The sequence below is a fragment of the Gallus gallus genome, chromosome 9 (genome assembly GCF_016699485.2).
Source record: "Gallus gallus isolate bGalGal1 chromosome 9, bGalGal1.mat.broiler.GRCg7b, whole genome shotgun sequence".
Lineage (NCBI taxonomy): Eukaryota > Metazoa > Chordata > Aves > Galliformes > Phasianidae > Gallus > Gallus gallus.
The window spans coordinates 7,685,218-7,695,141 of NC_052540.1; the positions used below are offsets into that span (position 1 = coordinate 7,685,218).

A 9,924-nucleotide genomic window follows, 5' to 3' on the forward strand; every position below is an offset into this window, starting at 1 on the left:
CAGTAACACACCTGATTCCTAATTTCTTGTTAATGAGTTCAGGTTTCACCTTTTCCTTTCGGTAAGCCAGTTCCTAAAAAGAAAGGCAAAGCTTTTCAGCATACACATCACTTGTCATTTCTAAAAGGACTCAGTTTTGACATCATGCTAATTTAGCTTCTTCTAATTACGATACCCAAATAATGTGCACAAAAGACAAGTATGGAATATTAGGTCAATCTCAACATTTTAAGATAAAATTGTTCTTGAAAATAACATTACAGTACATAATGCAAAAGCTGTTCTCATTTAAACTGGAAGTCTGAATGCAGCATGAAATCCTTATTATTGAAACTTCTGATAACTTCAGATATATGCAAGTAACTGAGTTTCTGAGTTCATCTTAAGTCAAAGCCCTAAAGCAATGAATGGTCATACAAAAGATTGCATGGTCTAGTACAGATCATATGACTGTAGCATGAAAAGGAAAGAAAACTTGTTACCTCCGTATTGGCACAGAAATATCTTATTTTTCCGAGGAAATGTGTAATGCATCTAAGAAAGTTGTTTTGTATGTATACACTTAGTGCTTCTAAATTTGATTAACAAACCAAATCTGTAAAAACCCTTCGCATCCAAAACTACAGCAATTTTTTGCACTGTTATATGCAGGGAAACTGTATTGGTTAATGCAGAGATTTTATGAAGCCAATCAGACCTACTTGTCTTCAGTCGCTTTCAAGAGACAGGAAGAATTGCTTTCTTTTAACTTAGAACAAAGAAAGTAAGCCTTCATTGCAGCTCAGAAGTATGCCTTGGACTCTGAATGTAGGCAAACCTGCACTTAAATGTTCATCACGCAGCATGTTGACTTGAATAGCTGGAATCTATAAAACAAAGGACTGAAACATCCAGGATTAAAAGGCTATTTTATTCAAAGGCATTAAAGATTCCAGATCTGATAAGTATGTTATGCTGAGGCTGATTTCAGCTGTCCAGTGGTTTAAGCCTGAAGGACCTCCTTCTATATTCGTGTTTCCTGATTTGGAACAGGTAGGCTTTAGACACAGACTTCTGATAGCCATCTCTACTTGTTCCTAAGAACGTTTGTATCAGAAACTCAAATCCACATTACCACTCATAACTTTAAACCCTAGCCTTCTTTCTTGAGCATCAGATTAAATGAGACTGTTCTTAGCCTTATCAGAAATTAGCAGCGCTTCAGAATGAGTTTTCTAGATAAGGTGAAACTGAGACACAATCTTCTTTCCTTTGTGGGGTTAAAGAAAGCCCTGACTTACTCTTCACTTCTGCAGAAAAAGATGACCATGTCATTCTTTGTGTAAATAAAATCCTTTCCCCAGTGACAGTGAGACATCATCTCACTTACCGGACAGATGTGAGTCTTCCCATTAGGATAAGTTACTTCTACTGCTTCAACACTGTAAGAGATATAAAAAGAGAACTAAAAACACTTTTAAAACGTGGTGGAAGTGTAATGTCTTTGACTCCAAATTTATACTCACGTGAATTGCTTCTCACAGTATTCACTAAACATCGTAACTATGATATCAAGAACAATTTTTGCCTACAAAACAAAGACGATAATCATATTGAAATCTGTCCTCTACTTGTGCTAAAGCAGACAAAATATCGTAACTAAGGGGGAAAAATTTGTTATACTCTGTTCATTCTATGCTACTTAAAAACTTAGCATCTAAAATATCGGGCTGAATTTTTAGAGATGCTTTGCTTCTGCTGCAAAGATGTTACTCAAAAACCTGATAAGTGGAGATCTTTGGTTCTCAAGGCTCTAAGGCATTTGCACATTTTTGCTTAACTGCTCTGAGGAAAGCAGTCAGAACTGCATCTTCCAAACCTTTAATCTAATTATTTACTTCATTGAGGCCAAAATGCTGCGCTCTGTTTAAAAACATATTGTTGCAAATGAGGCTACATTGACATCTTTTATGCTATGCTCAGTATTTGAAGAAGTCAGTATAACAGAACACAATCATGAGATTTTAATCAAACTCTTAATCTACGGGAGTTGCTTTGTGATGCCTCACACTATAATTTCCTTCATGAAAAGAAACCAGTGCTATTTTTGTATTTACTATCAAAGTAAGCAGTAGCAAGAGGCAGTTATTTTTTAGTTTCCTTAGAAGGCATATCACAACATGCAAATTTCTGTCATTAATGAACCATTGTGTAGTAGGATAAATTAAAAATACTTTTGTTCTTGAGAGTCAATACACGCATTTTAGGGAAACTATCAATGAATGCACAACCTACATTCAAGAACAGGCAATTATAACTGCTAGGCTTTCACGCTTTGGTGCTGAGTTGCAGAATTTGCATATAGAAAGACTTCCAGTTGGCGATTATTTGCACAGCATCCCTGCTTGAAAAAGATAACTGAGAAGAAAAATTGCTTTCTCCATTTCCACAGCCCAGATTTTAATTATTCTTTACAAAGATTGTTTTGGCAAAATAAGCAGTCTTAATGAATTCTATTCTTTTTCTAAATCTTAAGACTTTGGAAAGTGTTCAGCAACAAAAAGAACCCTAGTTTACTTTTTTTTAAATATAAGCTGAAAATTTGGTGTCAACGTGAAGGTACAGTAAAAACAAAACCCATGGAAAACACACCACCACCTGTAAAGCAGACCTAAAGCTGTACTGAGGGAATTCCACGCAGTCCCACTACTTTTGAAATGGACAGTCTGCTCCATAAAACAAACACTCATCTACTGTAGATCTCTGTACTAGAGCATTGTTGTCCCTTTGGGATAACAATGATGCTACAGCATATCAAAAGCAGAAAAGATTAATTTACCTTTGTCATGTCTGTGCCTGTACATTCAATAAATACATTTCTCGTTTTTAGGCTTATTTTTGAATGATCTCCTAAAACATGTGAAGACAATAGCATGTTAAGAAATGTTGTTGCTTTTCCTGCGGTGTCAAAGTTATTGACTGACTCTGTATTTCAAAATGATCACCATCACCATCTTCCCCAGCTTAAAAGCTATTATGTCTGCTGCATCAACATTCACACCAGAGTAGCAGGGCTTTTTATTTTTACACTTATAAATCAAAAAGAGCAAAAATACAACACATTCTAATCAGAAAAGACAGACTGGTCTTGCTGACCTGGCTGCCCATGAACACTAGAAAACACAAATCGACAGGAACTCTCTACTGACAATAGAAAAAGCAAACTAGCAGAATTTCAGCCATCTGCTGGTGGCACAGTGGTTCAGCATCTCCTCTTCCCCAGCTTTAGTAGCAGAATGGCACTTGATGTAACATGCATGAGAAAGCAAACTTAGATAGCAATGAATATTTTTTTAAGAAGTGATTTAGACTGATGAAAATCCATAGCTACTTTTATGAATAAACAAGATCTCCTGACACTGTCATCTGAGACGCTAAAGGTTTTGTCTATGTGAGTGGTCCAGCACAGGACAGGTTCCTCTTATGCATGGATCTGCTTTTTGCCTACACTTGCAATCACGGGGCATACACTGTAACACATCACTGATGTACTCAAAACTGTCTCTTGTCTGGAAGAAGGTAGAAAACACACTTAGGAGCATCACCTAAAGTGTCTTCCTTGCAAATTAGATGTGAAGTCCCCCAGTAGTAGATTCCTCACAAAAACGGGGTTCTGTTAGTATATGGTAAACTATATATTGTGGTTGAGCAGAAACCTGCCTCATAACAATAGCTCAACACTGACAGCCAGTGTGTACACTGAATGAACTTCATTGCCAACAACCATGCTGTGTGAACCTAGTCAGGAGCACCTGAGCTCTCAAGAGTGAAGGATGCTGTACTCCCTTCCCAGCATGCTGTGCTATATCTCTTTACAGCTGAAATGTACTCAGCTCTCCTGGACTCGCTTCAACACCCATATAATCTTTCACTTAAGTGCTTGTAGCCAATCCAAAAAAAACAATGCCCATATTTACATTTAATTATCTGCTCCTGAGGGAGCAAAAAAATCCATGTTTAAACTGAAAGAATAAGTGAAACATTTTTAATAGAACAGAATAATCCACATTATGTACCAACGTTTCTATTAGACATCTTGACTCACAAAATAGGAGCAACAGCATAAACTAGTCAGAAATAAACTTACCATTAATGATTGGTGGCATGGACAGAACAACACCATTACTGTCAAAAATGACAGGATAACGTGGCTTGTTTTCAATCAGGTGTAAATAGTGTCGGAGGTGGCTGTCAGTCTGGGGAAACAAAGAGTAATGCCACGTTTAGCATTAGCTCACTTTTGAATTTCCATCCTACCACAGTCCTCCGGTGAGGTACTAACTGGAATTTTTAAAGAAGGTAGGACTGGGCTTACAGCTAGGTACCTGTAGTGGAAATGATGAGTCATGGCCTGAAGCAGTGATTGAGCACCTGGTGGGAAGGCAGGGCCAATCCAGAAGAGCTCAGGCAAAAGCAATGCACCTGAGTGACTGGAAGGGATGGAGACAGGATCCACCCTTTTCCAGACCTCACTTAAGGGTTGGCAGTGGAGGTGAGGGCATCTCTTGCCAGAGATCCCTGCCTACCTGAGGCCTTCCAAAGGTAAGCAGCTCTTTTCCTTCATTTCTGTATCTGTGGTTGTTGCATTTGGGCTTGTTCTCATTTGCTGTAGCCAAAGACTTTGCTACCCTGCTATTATCATCCCATTATAGCATTACAGTACCTCTAGCAAAAGCTGCTCACTCTCAGAAGTGGGGAAAATTTTTAAATGAGAAAGCTGGATTTTTTTTTTCTTCAGAAACATTAAAAACCATTTATTCAAGGATTCTCTCAAAGATGCTTAAGGCATACTACCTAAACAAAGTCTTTGTTCACTGCAACAGTCCTCCCACTGCCAAACCCATAGGTACCCATCCTTATTTCAGCAGAATTCTCCTTAGAAGTGATAAAAAAATCATTTTGGTACTTTTAATTGTAAAGTGCTAAACCCTGATACATTTATGCTTAAATTTGATTCAAAACTTACATCTGTTCCAATGACATGGATGTATATTCTACCAAAAACATTGTTAACTTTTAGTTAACTATAGTTAAAATAGACCTTTTTTTTTTCCTAGTTTTCACTTGCCTTTAGTCAGATGTGGTTGTGAATTTCTTTTACTTCTTCTGCATATTTTAATTGTAATAGTATCATTTTCAAATACTGACTTATATACTTTGAAAATATGCTTATTTTCAAATATAATAAATAATATAAAATTAGACCTGATAGGATCTTTTTCTAATGTTTACCTGGTTTCAAAAGGATGCTGGGCCAGAGTGATGCCAAACTTTAACTGAGTCCCGCAGCTACACCTGCCTAAGATGTAGCTGGGTAAAGAACTCAATGTCGCCACCAAGCTGGCCCAATTGAAATAACGTTTTAAAATTTGCTATTATTTACACCTTTTTTTTTTTTCAGCTTTGTACACTGAATATCTTACCAGTGCAGGCAAGAACATAACCCTTTTACAATATTATGAAGATTATCATGAAAAGTAACCTTTGTGTTGATAAATTAGTAAGGTTTAACATCAAAATCACTTATTTTGATAGTTACATTTAGGCACCAAACACCATGATGCATCTTTCATGAGCAATACAAATTAAGTATTATCATGCACTTATCATGTTCACTGGCTGAAGCTACAGAAGATGGCTGTGTTTTACTTGTAAGAACAACCCTTAAATGCAAGGTTATTAGATGTTAAGCTTTAGAAACTTTTTTCCTTTACTTAGCACAGTAACCCTGAAAAATCACACTTACCCTATACAGATCCATAATTTGTGAAGCTGTGTACTCCTGTGATTGGTTCAAGGGCTTGAATTTAATTTCAGAAGGTGCTTTAGCTGTAAAAGTGAATGGACCAGAAATGGTGTCCAAGTCATGGGTACCTATTGCTACTAACGCTCTTCTCCTAGAGAGAAAGACAAAATAATGATTTTGCTAGTAACTTTTGGAGTTCCTTGGAGATAGCATCTCATGATGCTCTGTAATTCTGTGCATTCACATACCTTACTGCAAAAATCAAAGTCCAGTTTTGAGAAGCCTAGAAATCATTTTCAATCTGTATGCTAGCAATGAGAAATGTTAAGAATATGCACAGCAGTCAAAAGCATATCCATTGGGACCGCTGCAGAAGGCTTCTTCCTCAACTCTTGTGGAAGATGTATTTACATTAAAATGTACTGAGAGCAGATAGAAACAGACAAGGAAATGAGAAGAAGCAAGAGAGCTGCTATGACATATTTTCTTTAATATGAACATAATATATAATATTTCCCCATAATAGGGCAGTGAAATCTTAACATAAAATCAAATCATGCTCACACACTACATGGTATTTGAAATTTAAGCACTAACCTGCAAATATTTTGGTGTAGCTTTTCTTGGAGGTCAATGAAACTGTCATAACGCTCTTTGGTAAAAGTGATGTTACGAAGGACTGCAGCTACAGCATAAGGACGGATTTTGACAGTCTGTAATTTGCAACAGCAACAGATTATAAATTTCGAGTACAAAAGACAAAAGAACTGATTTTCTTTTTGGTGGAGTAGCCATCAAAAGGAAGAATTCTGGAAGTATGTTAGAAATTCAAGGGGAAACAAAACCAACCAAAAAAACTTCAAGTCTGACAGAGACAAGAAGGATTACAGTGTACCCTGTAACAGCCCAGAAGGTAAATGCAATACAAATGTCTGAAGCTTTGAGCTGATCTGCAATTAGGCTCACCCAGAATAATTTGCCTGTTATTCCTTCCCTTCATCGTCCCTAAAAATAAATCACGCTGAGTAAAGGCATTAACATTTCTTTACATCTTGTTCTGTAATTAAGATTTCTGGTCTCACTGCAGTCATAGAATTGCTACTGATATTATCTCCACGGTTCAGAAACTTTCAGTAAATATACAGTGGGGCAGTACTTTTACCTCTTCAGTGATAATCATCTTCTGACCTTCACCTTTAGCTGGTATTATCTTTTCATACCTAGGGAGATTTATCCTAGAATCAAGATAGAAATAAATATGTAACTAAAGAACAGAACATGTGCAGAATTCAGAAAGCATTTTAGAAGTGCAAGAGCAATTGTATGTAGAATATTTTGTTGGCAACTGTCCTCGTTTCGGACATTGGAATTTGAGTACGTAGATTATATTTATGCTGTTTAAACCTCAAATTTTCTATTGAATGGTAAACACATAACTAAAATAGAAAGAAAGCTCTCAAGAAGATAAAGTCATAACAGAAGTGAAATAAATTATTTCTGTCAGTATTTATAACAGAGGAGCACAAGGAAGTACCACTGCAGGAGTTCTTTACAGAGAATAAGTCTCAAATGGAATAGCAGTTGAAAAACTTTGAGAACAGATTCAAAATGTAACACTCTGGTTCAGTCTTAAAAAAGCACTTAACAGGTCCTCCCCAGAGGAACAATCATAAAACATATGGACGTCTGACAAATACGGCTGATTTATACATCAGAATGTCCTCAGAACCCAACCAAGTGGCAAAGTTGTTCACCAGAAATGGACTCTCATTCAAACAAATAACCCAAGACACAACTATCTCACTCTCTGTTACCTTTCTTTAAAGACCTGCAGTCCTCGGACCAACCCTTCGAGGCAAAGAAGATCATAGCGGTTGGCAGGAACATCAATTTTATAGAGAACAGTCTCAGATGCACCCTCTGCCTTTCCTTCACCTTTCTCTTTACTTATAATGTCTTTCTCAGATGTCTGAAATCAAGAAAAATATGGTTTGTTTTTTTTTTTTTTAACCTGAAATATCTTAACATTCACAGTGCTATGACAGTGAGATAATAGGAAACAATATTAATTTAAGAAGTTTAAAAAACATTATTTGGATTTATATAGCAAATAAGCATGCCAAGTACCAAAAGTAGTGCAAAATCAACCTTTTTCTCAGATGTCAAGATTGCAGTGCAGCCTATCAAGAGAAAACTTTGCTATCAGAATTTGAACTTTGAAAATAGAAACACAAGTCTCCAGGCAGGCAGACCCCAGCAGAGAACACAGACCTTATTTTCTGCTACAAATCAAATCAGCAAAGATTTGTAGCGTCAGGCCTATTGTGAAATTCAGCACAACATATGATGTTTGGGTAATTAATTTCAATTAAAAAACAAGGACAAAATGTGGTGTGCTTCTCAAGACGTATGTGGATACAGACTGTACGGTCAGCAAACTCTCACAGGTATAGATCCTGGATAAAAAAAAATACACTAATTACAACTCAGGTAATGGAATGTCCAGGGCAAACATACTTGTGGCATTCACACAAAAATGTGTACAAAATAAGGCCAAACGTATCTTTCAAAGTATGTTTAACACATGGCCTACAGCCATCCTTATGCTGCTATCTAAACTGGCCAGAGACTTAAGGACAGGAGGCAGAGAGCCAAGCTCCCCAAACCATAGCAGTGTGCCGCTTCAGGGTCTCCTGTTCCCAAGACAGTAAGTTTTTGGATGTTGTTCTTGTTGGATTCAAACCACCTGTGTTAACACAGCTGGTGCCAGGAGTAACAAGAACGTAGGGTACGTTATGTTCTCTGGACAGTACTATGCAGTGATATGAGGACGTTTCAGGTTGACGAGCCTGCTGCTGTACTGCTGGTGGACTGCATGTGTAGAAGGGCATGCTGAAGCCCTGCCCACAGCCCACAGCCCCATGGTATCCTCCAGGCCCTGCCTGGATATTTGTTGTCCTCCAGAAGGCACGGGCTCAACACTGCCCTGGGGAACTCACTGCCAGTGATCAGAGAATCACAGGATGGCCTGGGTTGAAAAGGACCACGATGATCATCGAGTTTCACCCCCTGCTATGTGCAGGGTCGCCAAACACCATTCCAGGCTGCCCAGAGCCACATCCAGCCCTCGGCTGTGCCATACGTCCATACAGACACAAATGCTGCCAGGCTGCTGCATCTACCCATAAGGCAACAAATGCACGATGCTACTCACAACTTCATCCAGCTCCAACCCGAACTCAAAGCAGAGGTCATTAAATTCCTCATCGGCTGCGAAGGAGAAAAAAAAAAAAAAAAAAAAAAAAGTGAGCGTTGCTTTACAAGCAGAACTCAGATTTTATTACATTTCGTGTTTATTTTGGACATTTTCAAATGGCTATTGAGAAAAAGGGGTAAAAGTCTCACAGAGGATTTTGTTCACGTTCTCATGTGAGCAGCATTTCCCTCAGCGCCCGGCGTGTTTCTGGCCGCGCTATGTTCGCGGCGGCCGCTCCGGGGCGACAGTACCGACAGAGCACAGACGGACGCCTGAGCCGTCCGCACGGGCAGCGCGCCCCCGGCAGCCCCGCCGACCCCCGCTGCGGCCCGCGGGGCCGCGCCCGCCGCACTCACTGTAGCTCCTGCCCAGCGCCTCGAAGAGGAGGTCTCGCTTCACGCCGACGGTCGGCATGGCTGCGCCCGGCACGCTGCGCGCCTGCGCTACGGACAGCGAGGCCCCCGCCGCACGAGGGCGCCCTGCGCAGCGCCTGACACAGCGCCTGACGCGGCGCCGCCCGCGCCTGTGCCGAGAGAGGAGGCAGAGCGGCGGGCAGCTACAGCGGGGCTGAGGGCCTCTTCCGCCGCGGAGTCGGTGGTGATCGGGGCCGTCGGTTGGTTGGAGCTCAGTTGCTTTTTACAGTGGGCGTGCGTGCTGTGTCCACGCCGGTTCGATTAAAAATGGAGTTAAAACCGAGCGCTGAGGTGGCTCTGCGTTCTTGGTCTACCCCGCGAGAGCCGAGGTGCCCTCGGCGCGGGGAGCGGGGAGGGAGCGGCCCAGGCGCGCTGTGGGAGCGCCGCTCCTACCCGCGCAGAGACAGCGCGCGTCGCGGAGCTGCCCGCGGGGCCCAGCGCGGACGATCGGGCGCTGGGGCCGTGGGTGC

The 9,924-nt window shown here is 40.3% G+C and overlaps 1 protein-coding gene across 2 annotated transcripts in view; it reads right to left on the minus strand.

Moving 5' to 3' along the window:
- FARSB (phenylalanyl-tRNA synthetase beta subunit) overlaps positions 1–9,488 on the minus strand; it is a 34,414-nt gene extending 24,926 nt beyond the window's left edge. The window contains exons 1-12 of one of the 2 annotated variants that reach the window (XM_040705542.2): positions 9,398–9,488; positions 9,000–9,055; positions 8,057–8,241; positions 7,600–7,754; positions 6,948–7,020; positions 6,383–6,498; positions 5,786–5,936; positions 4,127–4,235; positions 2,819–2,889; positions 1,506–1,567; positions 1,370–1,421; positions 12–73 (exon numbers count right to left, since the gene is read on the minus strand). In XM_040705542.2, the coding sequence (XP_040561476.1) occupies positions 12–73; positions 1,370–1,421; positions 1,506–1,567; positions 2,819–2,889; positions 4,127–4,235; positions 5,786–5,936; positions 6,383–6,498; positions 6,948–6,965 (641 nt within the window). In that variant the 5' untranslated portion in view covers positions 6,966–7,020; positions 7,600–7,754; positions 8,057–8,241; positions 9,000–9,055; positions 9,398–9,488. 2 annotated transcript variants of the gene reach the window in all.
- Positions 9,489–9,924: the final 436 nt, after the last annotated feature.